Here is a 21,023-nt window from a genome sequence, read left to right as displayed (position 1 = left end):
TTTTTTTTTTTTGTTTTTTCTCTCTCTCTCTCTCTGTCTCTGTCCTGCAAAGTTAGCAGCTCAGTGGAGGGTAAAACCTGACTTTTCTGCCCCTCTCTGTTCTGTCTGGGCTGCATGATTTGTTCTAAAAATTAAGGCATTTCATTTTTAATCCATAATAATTTTAGCTGGAAGTGCTTTTCACTGCAGGTCGGTAACATTAACTACTACCTCCACCCAGTGGCATTATATATATATGGCACTACCTTTTTATATATATATATATATATAAAATGAAGCTTTGCCTTAAGCAAAGAGGGGGAAGTATTTATCACACAATAGTGCTGCTATCTCCCACTCTGCATTGTCTGTCTCATCGCCGACCTTATTACAAGCCGTATTTGGCACGAAGAAGCCCCGTCTTATCGCCGCCTGAATGGTAATGCCACCAGGCGAGAATGGCCGCGCCGCTCTAGCAGCTGTTTTTTTTGACATCATGTAGCGTTTTTGTTCCCATTTCAGGTGTGTTGGTTTATTTTGCGTCCCTGAGAGTCGGGAGTCGGCACCTGTGCACGTTTCCCGACTTGCCGATGCGCTGCCCCGTTTCTTTGGGGGGCATCGGGGCAGGCGTGATGAATAAAAGGGGGGGGGGGGGAAGGAGTCAGAGCCTGAGCTCGGGGGGTGAGTGGAAAAAGAAGGAAAAAGAAACGGGAGTGGAATTGGGGGGTTCCTCTGATGCTCCCTCTCCAGATCCGAGGAGCGGCGCGCGGATCAAAGTGGCTTGTTTTATGTGGCTGCTGCGAGACTTTGAAGTCCTCCGAGTCACCTACAGCACTCACTTCATCAAGTTCACTAGTGTCTTAATAGCAGATCAATAAATTTCAAAGTCGCCGAGTTAATTTGATACCAGCGCTGATGTAATCACGCTGTGCCGGCGAGCTGCTCGGCTCTCTCTCTCGTCTGCTTCCTTCCTCCTCTCCTCCTTAACCCACGCTGGAGCCAGCTCAGCCGCTCAGCTCAAGATAATCCCCTTTCTAAACACATAAAAACAATTAATACAATTTAAACATTTGTTTAATTGATACATTTAATTATAGCATTCCTTTAGTGTCATTTTTATTGGGAAGTAATGCATTTGTGCCTATTTTTTTCCCACTGTTTATCAGTATAATTTTCATTTACGTTTACAAATTTTTTCACCGCTGAAGTGGCCTGATCTTACGTCTTACGTATTTTGTATAAATGTTACGCTCAAAATTAGAGCTTTTCCTTGGATAACATTTCGATTACCAACAAACTTGATATTTTAACGTTTTAGCAAAACGGAAAGATGGAAGAAAATAAAGCCGGCGGCTTTCGGGAATCGGAAGAGTCGGTGAGAACGGAGCACTTTCTGAAGAGCTTTTCATTTCACAGAAAAAAGATTAAGCAGCACCATCTGCATTCGATGCCGCGACACCAGCGGCTTGCTGCGGCCAGATCTGCGCCTTGAGAACAAAAGGCCAATTTAATATGTTCATCTAAGGGTTGCTAATGGTATTAGGGAGCCGGCAGGGTGGTCGGCAGGAGCCCGGCGCTCCGAGGTGAAGCCCGCAGCTTGACCCCATCGCATTCGGGCCGATTTATCGAGCCGCTGGCGTTCTGGTGCCCCACATCTGCCGTTTCATTGTGTCTGCGAGATCCTGTTGGTGCCTTTTTTCTTTTAAATTTAGGGTTTGTGTTCTTTAGAGTGCCGCAAACTGAAAACAAGATTGTAAATTAAACCGGAAGGCAAATTTTTCTTTTTCTTTATTTTCTTTTGGATGCTGTTGTTGTGATGGAAACCAGGAAACGGTGTGAAAAAAAAACACAAGAAAAACGGTCTGGGATTTTTTTTTTTTTTTTTGAGGAGGGGGGGTAAAAAGAGGGTTTATTCAGAGTAGCTGAGAAGTTGAAGAAGAAAAAAAGAAATCTAAAGCATTAGATAGTTTTAAGCCTTTACTGTATGCCATACTAACTGTGCACTGAGAGGGATGCAGGTTGGTTTGCTTTTCGGATCTTCTTTTTTTTTTTTTATCACGTTTCTTCCGGGAGGAAAAAATTGACAGACGGCATTATTTAGAAACAATCTTAAATCCTGCTTTGTGACATGTTTGAGGAGGCTTTGTGGAATCGTGCAGACGGCCGTGTTTGACAGAGACGAGCCTCCTGGATGGAGCTGGAGCGCTGCTGCTGCTGCTGCGGCGGAGGCGGCAGCGGCGGATGGTGCTGATGCAGGCTTGCCTGTGTGTGGTCCTCAGCGGTCGGCGCTTCGCTGGGCTCTGCTGAGAGAGAGTGCCGGGGGTCCCGAGATTTTAATGAATGTTTCATGTTAACTCCGGCGCTAGCGATGTTCGAGGCGCAGCTCTTCGCTCGTACGTCTTATTCTTTTATTCATCTCCGTGCTCTGACAAAGGTGGGGGGAAAGAAAGCAGACCCAGATAAGGGGGTCTGCTGCTTTTCCTTAAAAGAGGATAAAAATTGTGATTTTCTTTTCTTTTTTTTTTTTTTTGATTGAAATTCACTTGAAAATTTGCAGTTATTTCAAATATCTCCTTAAAAATTGGCTATAATGCAGCCCAGAGAAAAAAAATGCTATATTATTTTCTTTTTTTTAATATCTTGACGCTCCTGCTGTTCATGCACCATGAAATCTCGCGTCATTAAAAGTGTATTAATCTTGTCTCATCTCATGGGAGGTACCTTAAGATGATGTTGTGTCTTTTTCTTTAAATTGTTGGAGGAGAAAAAAAAAAAAAAAAAAAAAAAAAAGAGAGAAGAAGGGAGAAAAAAAAATCTTGCAGATTTGGTCCCTGTCAGTCAGAAATAATTGTGTGCTTAATCTTGTCCCTGATGGATGACTTGGAGTTCAGCAATGGGCCAGCTCCAATGACAAATACAATATTAATATTCATTAACTGCTTTGACAATGCTAATTTTGATGCAGTAGTAAAGGGCCTTTCCGAAGTTGGCGGCCAAAGCATCAGAGCTGAGCAAGGTGGCAAGATAATTTGCGCTGCTTTGCTGAGCCGAAGGCTTTTAAAGTCTTAAGCAGGGGGGAAAAAAGGCTAGGTACCACAAACAAAATAAAAGAGAAAGGGAAAAAGTTCAGACGCATTGGAAACCAGGACTGTGGAAGTAATACGATCAAGAGGCTGCTGCAAAATATCTGACACCGCTAATGCTGCATCTTTGAGCGGGTTCTTTTTTTTTTTTTTTCTAATTTCTATTTTTCCTTTTTAACGAAAAACGAGGCAACTTTAAAAAAAAAAAAAAAAAAAAGAAAAACAGGAGAGAACAACATGGTAAGTCGGCGCAATCTAAATCTTTTTTCTTTTCTTTTTGTTTCATCTTTTTGATCTTTTCAATTATCGCCATTTGAAGATCAATAGTAATTTTTTTCTTGCTGTGGTTAAAAGGCTCACAGCGGTGGTATAGTGGATGGTCGGATCGCGGCTTTAAGAGTGGGCTTCCTCTCTTCAAGCCATCATTTGGACCGGCTTGAATTTTCTTATGCCAGCTCTTCCTTAAACCCAGGCTTCGGCTTTATCTGCTTATTTGTGCTTCTCGGTGTTGTTTTAGCTGCCGTCGGTGCCCTTACCTCCGGCGGGTTTCATTCTTAGAGTCAGTGCAGGAGATCCGGAGGTGCAGGAGCTGCTGTTCCATGATCTTGTAGAGATAAACCTTTTTGCATTTTTGTGTTTTTTTTTTTTCTTTATTATTATTATTAAAATTTGTTGCTACCGACGGAAGCGATTATTGTGTTCGGCTTTGCTTCAACTTTGCCCCGGATCGGGATGCTTTCTCATCACCGCGACACCTTTTTTGTTTGCTGTCTGCTGTTTGTGTTTTTTTTTTTTTACTTATTTAGCATTTAATCCAGTGTGACCGGCAGTCAATGGAGCCTGGCTAGTGTTTCTTCTTCTTTTTTTTTTCTTCTTTTTTTTTTAGGGTGGGTGGGGGGGGGGATTAATGACATGACGAGAGACACCCCGCTGCTTGAGTTTAGCCAAGTTAGGGCAACTCCTATAGACCCGGCACTCCAGCACCTTTATGTCTGCCGAGCCGCTGAGAGAAAAAGCCCTTCTTTTCTCGCTGCCTCTTTTTGCTGTTCTTTCAACTTTATCAAAGAAAGAGAGATGGACACAAAAGAGCTTATTAGAGAGGGGGGATATGAAGATGGGCGAGGGGGTAAGAGGGGAGTCCCGGGCCAGACGTGGAGGAGAGCGCTGGTTTGAATGCATCGGGAGGCTGAGAGTGAACAGCCGGCACCGGGGGCCCGGTCCCACCTCGCCCTGCTCTGGGGAAAGTTGAGGGGCTCTCCTGCACACCTGGGCTGTCCTTCGCCGGTCGTCCGATCGCCGTCTTATCGGCTTAATCCATCGGGGCTTTAGCGAAGGGGGCTGCCGTAGATGAGGTGCTGCCCCCCAGTGGATTAGTGGCTGACATGGTGGTGGGAGTCTGCTTGGAGTCTGTGCACTACCACGAGTGCCAGCATGCTTGTTTTAACCAGGAACCGAGCAGCATCCCAAATACAGCTCTTTTAAATGGTAAGGCTTTTTAACATTTAATCGTTGTGCTTCTTCGCTTTCTGCCGCTTGCCTGACTTTAAATATGATGTCCCGATTGAGTTTTACTCTCAAACATTTTTTTTTTTTTTTTTTTTACTGCCGTTTGTTTGGCAATTTGTAACACTTATGCTGCTAAGTGACAGATTGACAATTTGGATAATGAAAGGCACTGTTTGATTGCTTTGTGCTGACAGCCTGACAGCGTAGTATTGCAGGACATCAAGCTAGATCTCATTCATTTATTGCACTGGGGCTGGGAGAAAAATCACAATTATATACAATCTAATTGTTAATTTTATTGCTTACGCTGAAGGAAATTATTTTGACATTTAAATTTACTTAAATTTCTACTACTCTGTTGACCTCTGTAGTTCTTTTGATATTAACAAATCAGACTCCAACTTTAATGTGCATTTTTTTTTAACCAGGTTTTCTTTTATAATTTATGTTTAAACACTTTAAGAATTATTCTTTTTAAAATATTAAATCTGTCATTTTTTTAAATAATAATTTTAGTAAATGCATAAGAAAATACTTTGATGTTTGGTGTTAATTGTTGCATCGCCGCTGTTTTCTCATTCTTTCCTTATAAATCAAAGAACGGATTCTTATCGTAGTTTGATCTGTTTCCTTGTTTTTGTCAACTTTTTTTTTTTCTTTTCTTTTATTCTTGCGGGTCTCGTGCAAATTTCCAAGACCGCGGCGAGGAAAGGAGTGCGTTTCTCTTCCTTTTTTTTTTCTTTTTTTTTTTCTCACCCCCCCTGTACTTTTTCTTTCTTTAAATGTCCGCGGTTCTCTTGCGGCGCGGCGTTGACGCCATTGTGGCCGAGTGATTGGGAGCTGTCCATCACGCGCCGGCGAGCTGGCAGTTTACTTTAGAGCGCGCACGTGGGACAAAAGGAGATGGCAGGAGCATGGCAGGGCGGCTGAATGGAGGGAGGGCAGGCAATTAGCCGCCGCCTTGTCGGAGCTCTTTTACTTGTCAAGCCGAAGCCCCGGCGCCATTGTCCGAGTTGTGTAAAGAACATTCTCGGGGCTTTTGTTTTGGCTTTTTGAGGGCCTCAGGACTGCTTGCTGCAGGCCAAGAGAAGCGCAGGGTGCTAACAGAAACGGAGAGGCTGCAGGAAGACAGGAAAATAAAAAAGGAAGAAATGGAAATAAGTTTTTAGCTGCAAACTATTACACACACGTTAAAATGTCTTTAACCGTTTAGTCTTTTTCAGCGTAATTTTTAATTAGTCCATTCAATTATTTTAAAAATATATTAAAAAGTTACTTTGCTTGAGGGGTGGGGGGGGGGGGTTACTTATTCGATAAATATTTTATTTGTTACGGTCGTTAGTTAGATTTCAGCTCTTAGAGGTTATTGAAGAATGACAAGTGGAGTTAATTGGATAATGCAAAAATTGCAATGTCGTTTGCATTCAGGGCAGTTGTTGTTAATATTAAAAGTTTTGACATTTATTTGTTAAAAAAGAATACATTATAATCAGGATTTTGTTTATTTTTGGTTATTATGCACAATTTAAATGAAGTATTTAATGCGGCAACAATTTTTTTTTAAATGGTAAAATTTATGAATGAAAAGTAATATTTTAAATTTAATTAATACAATTTTTTTAATGTAGAAAAAAAACCCCGAAATCATCCTGAATGATTTATTTCTACTCAGGGTAATAACGTTTTTTTGAAGGTGAAACAGTTGCGGAGGAAAGAGAAGGAGGAAGAGGAGGACCACGAGGAGGGGCTCGAGGCCTTGTTCAAATGAACCTTGAATGGAGTTTAGCGGGGGTGGGGGGGGGGGGGGGGGTCTATGTGTTAACAGAACAATTGTTCTCGACTCTGAGCTATTGTTTGTAAAACAGGGAGAGCACAGAAGGAGAAAAAATGTAAAACGAATGCAATGAAAAGTGCCACGTCGGTGTCAGAGTGAAGACTTTCTTCGCTCCGTTTCACACCTTCCCTCCTGAAAAGTGGGCATGAAGTCGGGACTGTCAGCATCACACAGACCAAGTGACTGCTAGCCACACTTTGCTGAGCCTGCCCTCCCTTTGTGGATGTTGTTGTGTCTTGTTCCCTTTTTTTTTTTTTTTTTCTTTCCTCTCTCCTGCTCTCTCCTCTTTGTTTCGATCTGCTGCTTTCACTCGCTTTACCTCGTAGCCAAAGCTTTTTTTCAAGCCGCCAGTCCGTCTCTGGGCATCCTGGAGGCGCCGCGGAGCCCACACACTAACTCACGCAGACACGGCCCTGAGACGCGCAGACACACACCTGCCGTACGGCGGGGATTAGTGTTCGCTTTTTCAGTGTTTTACGAGTGCGTTTTTTTTTCTTCTTCTTCTTCTACACTAGAGTGGTTCCTCATTCTGGCTCTAATTTCTGTCTTTTGTTTTTTAATTGCTGCCAACATCAAATCTTTCCCCAAGAAAAGAAGAAGATAGTGTTGACTTTTCTGGTTGGCTTTGAAACTTTGTGCTGACTGTGTGTTTACGGGGAAACCGAGGCCTCGAAGGCTGAGATGCACACACTCCGGACTCCAAATTTGGGGCGTTTAATGGTCACTTGCCTGCAAAACCAAAGATAGGCGGGGATTTTAAACACACGTGCACAAACAGAAGAAGAAGAAGAAAGCGTCTAAGAGCAGCAAAAGGGCTTCTCCCCAGCGTAGGAGGAGGAAGGGGGAGTAAAGAGGGGGCTGGGACAGAGGGGGTCATGTACCCGCGGGATGGAGTCGGGCCGGAGGAGGCGGGAGCCAAGGCAGGAGTGTTAGGCCCCGGGCTTTCGCTCCTGCAGCAGGTGGGATGCTGGCACCTCAATCTGAGCAGCTGGGTGAGTAACGCAGCTCTGCTCCCCTGCTTCCTCGCCGTCTCTGCTTTCTCTCAAGGCTCTGAGCAGCGTTTGGCGAACTTCATGCTGCCTGTGTGCAAAGGGGGTCTGGGTCAAAGGAGCGTCTGTGCATAAATGACTATGTGCTCATACACCTCCCTCCGTTTTCACTGGAAAACAGAGGCATCTTATTTCTGCCGTAGCACCGCCGCTCAGCGAAATATTTAGAATAGGCCCATCTTTAATCTGACGTGCTTTTGTTTAGTGGGGAGGTCTCATTGAATATGGCAGAACCCAAAGGAGTACAGTTGTGTTGGCCACTCTTCAAAATGGGAAAGCCTGGAGAACATGTAGTAAAGCAGGAAATGTGTTGCTTTAACGTACTTTTCTTTTTTCTACAAGCATTTTTAACAATTTTAAAAGCCTAAAACACCTGGAATTGTGACAACAAGCCAGGACAAGGACCATGAAAGATTCAGTCCAATTCAGTTTACTGTACTTTACTGCTATTAGTCATACAGTTTAATCCAAATCCTTTGCTATACCTGATAAAGATGTGCGACAGAATTCAGTTTTTATTGCTTGACCATAAAGTCACACTTAAACCCAGCCTGTTGTTTGAGTACATGTAATCAGTGTATTGGGTCATTGGGGCAGAACCTGCATTTATTGGTGCAATAATGTTTCACATACACTGGGATATAAATATGACTTGGGCCCATTTTCCCATCAGCCACACCTGAGAATGGGAAACACAAGAAAGCATGACACAGTAAATGTCCACAGGAAATAGGCTCCTCACCTAAATTTGAACTGTAAAAAGTAGAAACATTGGCCTAGGAGCCAGATTTATGCACTAAGCTGCATGTAGCTTAGTGGGGTTGGAGCACTGCCCCGCCCCCACCTGTTGCTGTGCACTGCCGCTCAGCTGGCTGTAAAGAAGGCTATCACACTTTTGCCTTGTTTATAAAGAAAGACAAATTTGGCTTTCTGAAATACTTCAAAGACTTTTGCTTATGTCCGTGTATCAACTTTATAATAAATGGTTCTTATAGATAACAATATCATATCCGTAATATTCAATAAATTTTAATATAAAGATAAATTGATTTATGGTTTTAAATAAAACCAATTAAATTATGTTTAATTAAAAAACATTTTTTGCACACGTGTGAAACTACCCCATGCTTCCCCCCCCCCTATTATTTGATATGATTAGAGGAAAAAAGGGCCCTTAACATTTCTTCGCTCACTTTGATGAAAAGTTTGTAAACGCAAACCTTTTATTTTAATTTCATTTTTTTTTTTCAAAATCAAATATGATAAACAACACATTTGGAGTAAATAAAAAGGTCAAATGCTGAGACGAGATCCCCTCATAAGGAAATCTTATTTACTCAACAAAAAAAAAAAAACGTTTTTTGATCTAGCTCATGCCTTAACCATGAAATGTAAAGTAAGATTTCAATTTCCTCGCAGATTAGCATATCCCTTTGTTAACGTCGCCTACCAATTCAGATTCCTAATTGCTCGGCTTTCAGATGAAATTCTGAGGGGCTGATTGCATTTCAAAAGGCAGAATTCAGTCTGGCTCTTAACACCGTGATGCAACATCACCTCTTAGAGAAGCCCCCTTCAACTCAGGTATGGGGAGTTCAAGAGCCTGTTTACCCTGAAAGGGATGCGGGGGGGGGGACTGGTTTAACACACGTGCTTGTCTAAGAGGCGATTTGTCTGCACAGAATACAACGGTTCTGCCAAATAGCACTCCATATTTAAGCTATTTGATTTTATTTATCCCTGACATATCTGAGCTTGTCCTTTCTGCGATTCTATTTGATGTGCCGACTATCAAAGATGGGAAGCGCAAATAAATGGTGACGAACGACTTGAAGTGCTGGCAGAGAGAGAGAGAGAGAGAGAGAGAGAGAGAGAGAGAGCAAGCAGGAGGAAGGGGAGCAAAGGCTCTGGCCCATATAATATTTTTGTTCGGCGCTCTGATCAAGCAGTCAGCGTGTCACTGCAGCAAAGTGAATAGATTAACTTTTAAATATAACTCTGGTCTCGAGAGCTTCTTGCCCTCTGAGATGCTTCTTCTCTGCAAGAGAACTGATCAACTTCTTCCTATTTTCTGCGTTTTAAAGAACCCCACATTCTTCATAATGAGGTTTTTTGTTTGTTTGTTTGTTTTTTAAGCCCTGCAAAAGACACCTAAATCTGAAATAAGTTAGGGTTTTGGTTTGGCCATGTGGGGAAGTCCATACCACAGCTGAGCCTTTTCGTTTTGCCAAAGGCTTTTTTATGTTTTACTGCTATCACTGTTTCACTTTACGCAGCATTCCTCGCAGTCCAAAAAGTTTGGGAAAGTCTGGAATTTCACACATGTGTTTTCCAGGTCTCGATAATTGGGGGGGAATATTTCTGTTTCCATCTTTTTTTTTTCCTTTCCTGTTATTTTAAAGTTACTTTAACCCACCAATCCATTCACTCATGTATCCTTTCTTCCTTGCTTTCTTGCTTCCTTCACTACTTCTTTCCTTCCTTACTTTTTTCTACTCTTCCTTTATAAATTCCTTCATTCTATTCCTTGCTTCTATCCTTCCTTTCTTGCTTCCTTCCTTCTTTCTATTCTTCCTTTCTTATATTATTCCATCTTTATATTCTTCCTTCCTTGCTGTCTTGCTTCCTTCCTTCACTTCTTACTTCCTTCCGTACTTTCTTCTATTCTTCCTTTCTTCCTTTATAAATTCCTTCCTTCAATTCCTCTCATCTTTTTTTCCTTCCATGTTTCCTTCCTCAATTTTTTGCTTCCTTCCTTGCTTCCTTCCTTCCCTCCTTCCAGTCAGTCTCAGGAACCTTTTAATTTATTCTAGAGATGCACTAATCAGGCTTGCCCTTATGGTTTTCTTTGACGAATGAAGAAAAATGTGCTTCAGAGACATAGATGAGGTGTTAGGTTTGATTCCAGAAAATGTATGAAAATGCATATATGTCCATAATCCTACTAAGTGAGAAAAAGTGTGCATCAAAGTCCATGCTGGTCATTATGTCTATAAGCCAAAAATCACATTAATTCTTACTTTTTTATGTATTGAATAAACACAGAATAAAAATCATATAATTGCAGCTTTTGACCCGCTGATTGCAGATAGGATTGAGTCAAGGGAAGACTGGCTGATTAACAGGAGCATCTCAGTTTATAATAAAATAAAATGTGCTCAAATTGGAGAGAGAAGTCTGGAAATTTGACCGTGGAAAGTCTGTAATTTTGATGAGTAAGTCCGAGGAACCCTGCTTACTCCGTCGCCTCACAGCTGAGGATGAATTTCACCAAATTCTGAAGCACTTGTTTGTTTGTGTTTGTTGTCATGATATGGGGGTCTGATTTGGAGATGAAGATCTGTTTCCTTGGAGGAGGCACTCTAAACCTCCCAGAGGATAACAGCAATGTGTGCAAAAAGGATCTGACAATGAGTGAAGCCAGATGATGGCTAAGACTTTCTTTTACTTTTACTTGAATCAAATGCAAGCCTGGCAGAGATGCACTAAATTAAGCTCTTTCCTCAGCTCTTCAGTATTGCTTTTGTTTGTCTGTGTGTGTTGTTTTTTTTTACTGTATTGTGTCACTTGGATCTGGGAGAGAAAGCACTGGCAGCTTTTTTTTTTTTTTTTTCTCTGCTTGCTTGCTTTAGGAATTCAGAGGATCTCTAATCCATCACATCGCTGTCATCCCCACATCTCTGTCCGCTCTTCCCTTTCCCTGCCCTGGCCTCACTACAGCTCATTAGCGCCCCGCAAGCTGTTGTGACAACTCATCATATCATGACATAAAGCAGAAAGACAGGGGCTCCAGACCCCCACGGGGGCCTGCAAGGTCACCACCTTCACATTTAGGGCTCAAATTGGCCCTGCGAGGTGCCACCAGCCGGAAATGCAAGGCCAACAGCTTTTTCCTGTCCGGCCTCCACCTCTGGCGCTCCCTCTCTTTGTCTTTCTCCGTCCTGCTGTCACTTTTTCTCCTCTATCTGCCTTCTTCTGTACCCCCACTATCACACCCCACAGTGGGAGGACTTGAAGCAGCTCATTTATTCGTCCACTTTCAAAAGGCTTTTCTCTCTGCGTGTACAGGAAACTTTTCCTATGTTAACAAATTCAGTTTGCTGAATCGAGGCGGCTTTTAATGTGTGCAGATGAGTTTTTTTTGTCGTAAATTCGGCCGAGGTCTAGTTATAGATTGACTTAACGTGTTCAGTGGTCTTCACATATGTTCCCTTTAAAATTTTCTTAAGAGACTTTTGAATTTTGCACCTTTTCTGGGGCTGCAATATGTGGTCTGTGTTTGTCATAAGAAGAGAGGTGCAAGCCAGCAGGGGTGGCAGGGGCAGAAACAGTTTTTCTTTTCTTTTCCTCCTGGCTTTTGTGGAGAAAAAAGAGGAGAGTCCAGCCTCCCACGTTGCCTGCTTTTGTGTCTCTCGGGATGAGTTTGTATATTGTCCTGTTGCTGCCATGCAAGGCAGGTGCTGGAGTAGCTGCTTCCCACGGGCGACCACCGGTTGTTAGACCAGAGACGTAACGATAAATCCAGCTCACCATTTTAGCAATATGTTAAAGAAAACCAAGAAAAGGGAAATTTTACAAACAAGGGTTGGACAAATCACAAACTGTGTTTTAAAGAATCTCTGTACAGCGTAGAATCTTCCAGTTTATTTTTTATCAGTCCACGTTTTGCTATTTTTTTTTATACGTGTCCAAATCTGTGTGAATTTCAATAATAATAAAAAAAAAAAACATTGAAAATATTCCCTATTCATGTTTTCACCAATAGAAAAAAGGTTTCATAAATCTCCAACTGTGTTTGAAATAGAACTGCACACTATTTCAAGCTGCAATCATCACGCATGAGCAAAGTCACTTGAATGCAATATCTGGTAGGCTATAATTTTTCACGTGTTATGCATTCAGACTCTGAATGCCAACGATGTCCTGCCCCTGATGCCCATACCTGGGTTCACAGAGGTGGGGACATTGTCTAGATGGAAAAAGTGTGTAACTTTGTGCTTACTTAAAGTGATAATGTCATGGTAATATCAAACAATATTATCACCAATAAAAAAATTTTCCTAATATTGTGCATCCCTGGTTTCAAATAACTCCTACTTAGTGTTGAGCTATCCAGTTCAGGTTTTGCAAGTCTAAAAATATTCCATTTTAAATCAGTGATAAAACAAATTGCTAAATGTCTACATTAACCTAAACTTTAAAATGGCCCTTTGGTTTAGCATCAGTAGAAAGCAACGAAGCATTTGTCAACTTTAACGACCCTGGTGGCTAACAGTTAGCAGGTTGGTTTGTTCTCATAGTGTTTAATGAAACAAAAATGTTTTTAATTTTGTGCCAGATGATCAAATGCCAATTAGACTCGTTACAAACCTAAATGATTTAGTTTAGAGTCAAAAGTAAGCTACAACGCAGGTGCCAGACTTGACATAGTTGGTAGCTAGCGGTTAGCCATTTACGTTATTCTTACAACATTTATCAATCTGTTTTTTAGATTTTAGAATTGGAGATGTATTGCAGTCCCGACTCAATAAGAAAAAGTGTGAAAGTGTGTAAAAAAAACACAGGCAGGTGATGTCCCTGGCTTTCATTTGAGAAATTTGGTCTCCTTATTCTATAGCAAGCTATGAAACATATGCTAACGTTAGCATCATTAGCAGCTGCTTGTTAGCTAGTAGTGGTGTTCTCACATTGCTAGCAAACCATCTGTATCTTGTCTTCAACTTTAACTTTTCCACCCATCAAGTACCAAATACAATGACAGATAAATTATTTAAAAGGGCTGCATCTTCAAAACATTTGAAGGAGTTTTGAAAGGCAGCTTAATTGGAAGTGTTTATGGCGTCAGGATTATGACACAATAAGTCTTCATTAGCTGATTTCAGCAGAGGGAACCTCAAGAACTAGTTCAAGTCATTCTTTATAATAGGAGTCTCAAATATAGCTACAACAGGGTGTCAGGGTCTAAGCACTCAGCTTTATATTAAGGGTTTATAATAGCAGCTTATACTTTCATTACATGAACAAATATTACAAGTTGGTAGCAACAGGATCGCTCTTTGTGAGGCAGACTTCAATTTGACAAGGAATATTTTAGCAGTTTTAATATTGTGAGATTTCATGTCAGCTCTGATGCAATGATTGATTTATTTTAAAAGGCTTTTACAAGATTAATTTGCACACTTCCTAAAAAAAGATAATATCCAATTTACCAAATTACCTCTATGCTGAAATTCTGCCTTGAGTTCCAGCTACTGACTATAGATTGAAGTAACTAGATGCGTCGGTGCAATAAATTTCTTTTTGCATCATACTATAAAGAAATCTGGGAGGGGAAAAAGTTCAACCTAGCTCTGAAAGTGACTGTGATGTAAATAGTCCAGCTTCCCTTTCAGTCCCACCACACACCCTCTAGACTTGCTCTCGCTGGATGGGTCATTTTGAACCCTCGGCTCAATGGCTGTTGTCCCTGGACAAAAGAACTTGTATAAATGGCTACTAAAGCTTTTTAAAGCAGAGCGATAAGGAACTCGCAACATTCTTTCACATCATTACTCGAGGGGGGGGGGAGCGGAGAGGAGGTTAGGAGGTGAGGGATTGCGGGGAGGAGGCGCAGGAAAGACCCTCTTCTTACATTGACCTGCTGACTTTTGAGCCGCGTCTTTATTGTTTTTCCTCAAATTTTATTCCTATTCAGTCCTTCTTGTTGCGAATGTACGGCTCAGATTTGGGTTCCAAATGAGAGGCTTGGTTTCTTTTTAAGGAATCTCATTCCACCTATGCCCCCCCCTCAACACCCACACACACCCCTGACACACACAAACACATCCCTCCCATCCTCCCTCCGCTCCCCTCCTTTCCCTAGCCTTTTCAGCTCTAGGCTGTGAATGAGTCCCAGGAGTCCCTCTGCCTCCCTGGAGTTCTGCTGGGGTTCATTAATCTTTCATTGGGACCACGGCAATAGGGAACAGCAACCACCACCACCACCCCCTCAGCGCCACCACCCTCCCAGCTCTCTTCCCAGCTTCCCCCAATGTTGCCACTGTGGAAGAAAGCTCAGTATGGGCATACTTGTTCCAGTCCGACTTAACTACCAGGAAAAAAAAAAAAATAATAATAAAAAATCAGAAGCTTGGGCTCTGGATGCACTATTGCTGTATTAGGTTCTCTCATAGGTCTCGAATAGCTCCATCCTCAAACAGCCCGGGCGCATGATTAGTTTTGCAGCATTAAGCTCTGCACACATTTGTCTTGCCCTCGGCCCGCGAGCTTTTGCGTTTGTATTGTCGACGAGCGCGGGGGCAACCGTGCATCTTAAGCGCGCGGCCCCCCTGCCAGCAACTAGACCCATTAATGTTTTTCAAAGTCTCGTGGAAATGTGCCACAGTGGAGCGCTCTTTCTTTTCTTGCGCGGTTTAAAGTCACTAATGAGGGTGTGTGGCCTGCGAGAGAAGAGACCGAACACACAGACTCACACACACACACACACACACACATAAGCAGCTTGGTGTCTTACTCCTCTCGCCCCTCCTGAACGTATCATCCATGTTATGATAAGCCTGATTAGTGCTGCTTCTTTGGCTGCTGAGGGCAGGATAGGGATGTGTGGGTAAAGAGGCGAGAAGAGCCTAATCTTCCAGCGCAGTTCTAATCTGGTTATCTCGTGTTCAGGGGACTGTGCATGTCGGTCCCTGTCCTGACAGAGAGGGCCCGGGCCGCTGTTAACACCAGACCCCTAAAGCTCCACTGTAATCTATGGGTAATTGAAAAAAAAGGGGGTCTGCTTCACTTAGGAGCACAAAGAGAAGATTACATAGCTAAAACTAATTTGGCAAAAAAAAAAAATGCAGAAATGGATTTTCAGCCCCACCTCTCTGCTGCTAACCATACTCTCCATGACTAGGGCCCTGAGGGACTAAATGAGAGGAGGAGGAGGGGGGGGGGGGCATATTGGAGCAGAACTGGAGCTGCTAATAGCTGCAGATTTACTCCCGCTGCCTTGATTTTGTGGTTTACAGATGATCGATTACTTTACTGCAACAGTGGTTTACCAGCGTTTCATCAAACATCAAGCCCAAATAGGAACTGGCATGCCCACAAACCTCTTAGATTGTGTTACTGAATTCCGGGGTTGACGCCGCAGAAGTGTTTTTAATTACAGGCCGTGCTATTTTTGCTGTGGTTTGGCGGTTTTGGCACCTTGAGAGCAGCCAGAATTTGATTGGGATTTTTGTTTTTGCTCGAGAGCTTTTCAGACCGAGCTGTAACTCTTAACAGGCGCCTTCAGTCTTAAACCTAAATATTGACACCATTCTGTCTCCTTTTTTTTTTTCTCTCTCTCTCTCCCTTTCTCCTCCTGCCCGTCCTTCCTTCTGTCAGTCTAATAAGGTTCCAGTGGTACAGCACCCGCACCATGTGCACCCTCTCACGCCTCTGATCACCTACAGCAATGAGCACTTCACACCAGGGAACCCCCCACCTCACCTACAGACAGACGTGGATCCCAAAACAGGTAAGGCGCCAAAAAAGTTATTAATGTCTGCGGAAAAGAAGAATCCGAAGCAAAAAGTATCAAACATCAATGTGTTTACTGGGATTTGGGATCTGAAGTGGGAAGAAATGGATGTGTGGCTTCCAAAAGTGTTTTTCTAATTAAGATCTGAGACGTTTTCCCATTTAATCTGATACTCGTGAATAAAATTCACTTCAACCCAGTTGCCTTTGAAAGTCAAGGAATGGTGGGTGATTAACTTTCAGTAAATCAGCTGATCTGTGACGGCTTCAGATAGAGTTGGCGTAATTAAGAGTAGCAGCCAAGAGGCCTATGGTAACTCTGGAGGAGAGGCAAGGATCCATAGCTCAGGTGGGAGAGTCTTGTAACAGGAAACACTGAATGTAACATGCAGAGCGCTCTGTGGCGCTGCACGTCACCCTGAACACAAAATAAAACATGCTGACAGGTGTTTTTCAGCACAATGACGAGGGGATTGCTCTTCTCTTTGAGGTTAAAAAGACTCGAGACTGGAGCATAGGTTTAGCATTGAAATGGCCTAGTCAAAGTACACACCTGTGTCCAATTAAGAATCAGTGGCAATTAAAAATGAAAGGTTGGCTATTTTTTAACTTGGCAACCTCTGATTGGATGAACTTGGATTTTATATATTAGTATAAGAATAAAATGGGCTTCATATTTATTTATTCATGTTTATTTGAAGAAAACAAAAACGCATATATATAGCAATTTTCCTTACGCTTCAGTTATGCATTACTTGTGTATTCACATTTGTCACTTCATGTGATAAACCAACAAAGTTCAATACTTTAGCAACAATCTGGTGCTGCTTTTGTTCTGATATCTGCTCAAAACTCAGCGAAAGTTCAGCACAAGGTGTTTGAAAAGTGTCTTGAGGAGAGAGTAAAAGCATCAGATCTTAGAGTTGCAGAAAAAAACATTTGGAAGGCTCAAATTAAACACAAGCCCTTTTTTTTAATCTCCAACATGATGATTTCATAATCATGACCAGTCTGCAGGACTTTAAACTTGGGAAGAGTTTAGTTGAAGTTGATCTTTGTTCAGCTTCATGTGTTTCTGAGTCAGCTGGAGCGCTTGGTGGCTCGTAAAACATCCCGTGAATCAGGAAATTCGACAAGCACCCTCGAACTCGCGTGACCGCAAATCCGATTGCTCGACACGAGGCGGCCTCAGCACTTTAAGCTCAGATAAAACGGGGGGGACCTGCGATCTCAGAGATTCCTGGAAGTCAAAGCGCTTCATGAAGCTTTTTAATCCAGCTTTCACTGATCTAATTGGAGCCTGTTGGAAACTCCTTTTAGCCCGTTGATTCTGCAGATCAGGCGCCAAATACGACATTTTGCTTTGCGCCGCCGTAGCTTGTTCTACGAACATTCAGAGCACTTTTTTTTTAAGGTAATTTCATTCATTTCCGCGAAGCATCTTGACCCAGCACTTAATTCTGTTAACTGTCATTCAGCCCATTCTTCTTGGTTAATGTGCTTTTCAGCGCAGTGAGTAATTCGGTGCTTTTTTCTGTGGTCTCTGGCGGATTGGGCCCATGTTTTAGGTAATAATGTTCCCTTATTATGATTGCCCCTTACAAAGGAGAAATAATGTGCCAGCTGCTGTTTAATGTAGTGCTTAATGGGGCAGCTTAATAGGGCGCAGTGTTTAATTAATTAATGAGTTATATTGGGTCTTGAGCACTGCACAGCGATGGGATAATGCTCCCTGGGCTTTTCCTTTTAATAGCACTTGCCTTTGCAAAAACACGGTATTCCTGGAGAAGCTTAGATTTCCGACCACATGTAAACTCATCACGTCGCGCATCAGTAACAAAAGCAGAAATCTTGAACAGAAACCTGCTCCTAATGCGCAGCAGCGTTGTCGGTGGTGTCCGCAACACCTGAGGCAACTCCAGCTGCGTGGAAATAACACACCTCAGCCGCATACATTTCACCGTTTCTGGTTTGCGCGTTTGCAAAAACTCCACTATTCCTCGTTTGAAGTTTCTCCTGAGAGAGGAAAAGAGAGACGGTTATTTTTACACTAAGCTGTGCTCAGGACCTTTTTTTTTTTTATTATTAGTATTGTTTTGTTCGTTCAGGGCGGCTCGTCGATGGAGTTTCTTCCTCTGTCAGCTGCAAAAGAAAAACAAAAAAAGTGGAAGGAAGCTGAGATTGCTTTGGCGGGCCCTCCCTACAAAAATAAAATTTGGACGTTGGGGGGGGGATTAGCTGTTTGGGGGGGGCACGTTTGGGAAACGTTTGCCAGAACTGGGATGGTAGAGACGGAGACATGGCTAACGCACGGCAAAAATGGATCTAAAAATATGTAAAATGTTCTTAAAGTTAGTGTATTTGTCTTTGATTTGAGCAGGTAAATAAGATTATCTGCCAATGGAATGAGTATTTTAACCCCTAAAATAACATAATTAGACATCCTGCACTTGAAATAAGATGATGGAGATGAGTTGTTCCAATTTTAGGTGCAAAAATCTTATTCCATTGGCAAATCATCTTATTTTCCTGCTCAAATCAAGGACAAATACACAAATTTTAAGAACATTTTATTTATTTTTTTGTTCAGTTTTTGCAGTGCGTTGGATCTAATTTCTACTGCTGCGTGCATCAGGTAACAATCCGCGGCGCGGGGGAAGGCAGGTGGCTTTACCGTTATTGGCAGCTCTCTGATCACGGAGACGGCTTTTTAATTCCGTCTCTCTTGTTTTGTTAACTTCTGAACCTCCGTCATTTTATGCCATTAATCTCCTGCTTTGCCAGACAAAACGTGACAAGAGGCGCGTCGGTGTTTTCTCCTCACTCCTCCACGCACCCTTGCCTCTTCCAACACATTGTGCCGCCTCCCTCAAAGGCCTTTGATCAGGAAGTGTGATATTAGTGCTGTGTACACGCGAGCAACAAGCCTCCCATCTGCAGCCCTGTGATGTGTTTTCCCCCCGTTCAGATGTGAAACTCAACAAAGACTGGATGTGAGCGCTGACAATGATTTGCTTCTGTCTCCTTGTCCTGTCCGTCCTCCTCCTCTCTCCTCCCTGTCATCACTGCTTCCTTCCGCAGGCATCCCGAGGCCTCCTCATCCTCCAGACATATCTCCTTATTACCCGTTGTCACCTGGCACCGTTGGCCAGATCCCCCATCCGCTAGGATGGTTAGTACCACAGTAAGCAACTCCCTTTTATTATTACTCTTTCTTCTATCTTCTTTTGTGAGTTTTGTGAAAGGTCTCGACATTCAGGTTGTCTCCCTGATGGTTGAGTGGGGAAAGTTTGATGGCACCTCCCTCATATTGAAAAATAACATACATTCGCCCAGCGTAAACTCACCCTGTGATATCTTACCTTTAATGTGGAGAATAAATCCTTAATGGAAAACATTTTTTCAGTTGTTTGTACCCATGCATGTAGGATAGGACAGACTGGAGCATGCCTTTTCTGCTCATATAAGGGGTTTCTGTGTTGTAGCATACAGACAGAAGGATCTTTAACCACTTTTGTTGTTGTTTTTTTAGCCCTGGGTCCTTTCTTTTACTCTGTTCTCCTCAGCCCGAACCACAGGTTTTCCATAGGATCTAGTATTGCCATTAGGTTTTGGATGATTTTCCAGGTTTTCAGTTTTCCTTCAGAGGACAACAGATTTCTTGGTATTTCAAGAATAATCCATGATTCCATGCAGGTGTTTGTAAGAAAAACGGGCCCAGAGTACCACAGATCCGCCGCCCTGCTTCACCAGCGGGCAGGAGGTTTTCTAATTTATTCATTTATGAGATCCATCTTAGTCTCATCTGACCAAACCAGAGTTTTAGTTAAAGATCAAGGAGAGTTTAGCTTACATTTGCGGTGGCAGGACCCAAAAGGCTTGTTTCTCATACCAACCAGTTGGTATGTGGATGACATCTAATGGTTATGGCGACTCCCAAGACGGCAATCTGCTGCAGCTCTCAAACAGCGAGCTTTGGAGATTGTTTTTCTTAACTCTCGCACCATTCTGCTCACAGTGTGTGGTGGCGTGATAAGCTGGGGTCCTCATCCAGTCGACTTTCTAGTTATCTTTCTCTCACTGTGGATTAGGGCTGTAATGGCACATGCCATCGTAGGGAAAAATGTAGGGTTACATTTATTCCTCTAGCCATGCAGAGCGTCAGTATGCGGAACTAAAGTACAGAATTCTACGTTCCTCCACACAACTTTGACTGTGACACCGAAACAAAAGCAAAGTATGAGGACTTCCTCCACTACAGTCTGCTATTTGGACATATTGGTGGACCAATACCAAGCTTGGCAGTGTTTTTTATCATTAAGTTTAGACCAGTGGCTTTTTTCTTCTAGTGACTTATAAAGATGAAATATCATGTTTTCTTGCCTTTCCCATTTTAAGAAGCAGTTATCCCAGGGAAACAAAAAGGCAAGTAATGTAGAGATAAGTATAAAGTATCGGTAACATTAATGTTCTAGGACATGTTAGGGTTTCTTACATGATGATTTTAACAACAACGTGGAGGTTTTGTCCACTGAATAAAATATACTCAAGTTAAAGATTGAAGTGTTTAAAACTCTTCTACTGCAATAGAGTTTCTATTAGTTTTGAGTCTATTTTCCCATTTTATTAGGGGAGGGGGGGGGGTCTGTATGTCCAGCTCATGAATTAACAGAAGTACTGTACACTTAAGAAGATTAAATCTCTCATGATTCTTACTGAAAGTGGTTCCCCTCTTTGAAACCCGGACTTTATTTTCCAACGCAGTCGCTCCCGGACCGCTTTCTTAGACTCTCACCAAGCTCAACTTTCCATCCTTCCGTCAAGCCCTGTTCTGCACGTCTGTGTTTTTTCCAATTAGAGCAATGAACTGTGATTGCCTGTGTTTTACCCACAATTCCTCATAGAGGCTCTCCCCTGGTAACTCTTGTCAACACTTGTTAATATGACAAAAGGCTACAAATTAAGCTCTGTTAATTTAATGTTTTCTCACCGCGATCTAAATACCGAGAGAAGCCCTGAGCGCAGTCGTAGCGCCCTTTGATTCACTGCACTTTATTTTGG

The 21,023-nt window shown here is 42.4% G+C and overlaps 1 protein-coding gene across 31 annotated transcripts in view; it reads left to right on the top strand.

Moving 5' to 3' along the window:
• tcf7l2 (transcription factor 7 like 2) overlaps positions 1 to 21,023 on the top strand; it is a 116,195-nt gene that overhangs the window by 76,819 nt on the left and 18,353 nt on the right. For 30 of the 31 annotated variants that reach the window (XM_012882358.3, XM_012882362.3, XM_021308525.2 and 27 more), the window contains 2 exons: positions 15,828 to 15,960; positions 19,044 to 19,146. In XM_012882358.3, coding sequence (XP_012737812.2) covers positions 15,828 to 15,960; positions 19,044 to 19,146 — 236 coding nt within the window. Of the gene's footprint in view, positions 1 to 7,262; positions 7,395 to 15,827; positions 15,961 to 19,043; positions 19,147 to 21,023 lie in introns of those variants that run through there. The other variant, XM_036141852.1, reaches the window with a different exon arrangement.

The sequence above is a fragment of the Fundulus heteroclitus genome, chromosome 10 (genome assembly GCF_011125445.2).
Source record: "Fundulus heteroclitus isolate FHET01 chromosome 10, MU-UCD_Fhet_4.1, whole genome shotgun sequence".
NCBI lineage: Eukaryota > Metazoa > Chordata > Actinopteri > Cyprinodontiformes > Fundulidae > Fundulus > Fundulus heteroclitus.
The sequence above is the reverse complement of the archived record's forward strand: the minus strand, read 5'-3'. Positions and strand labels throughout refer to the sequence as shown.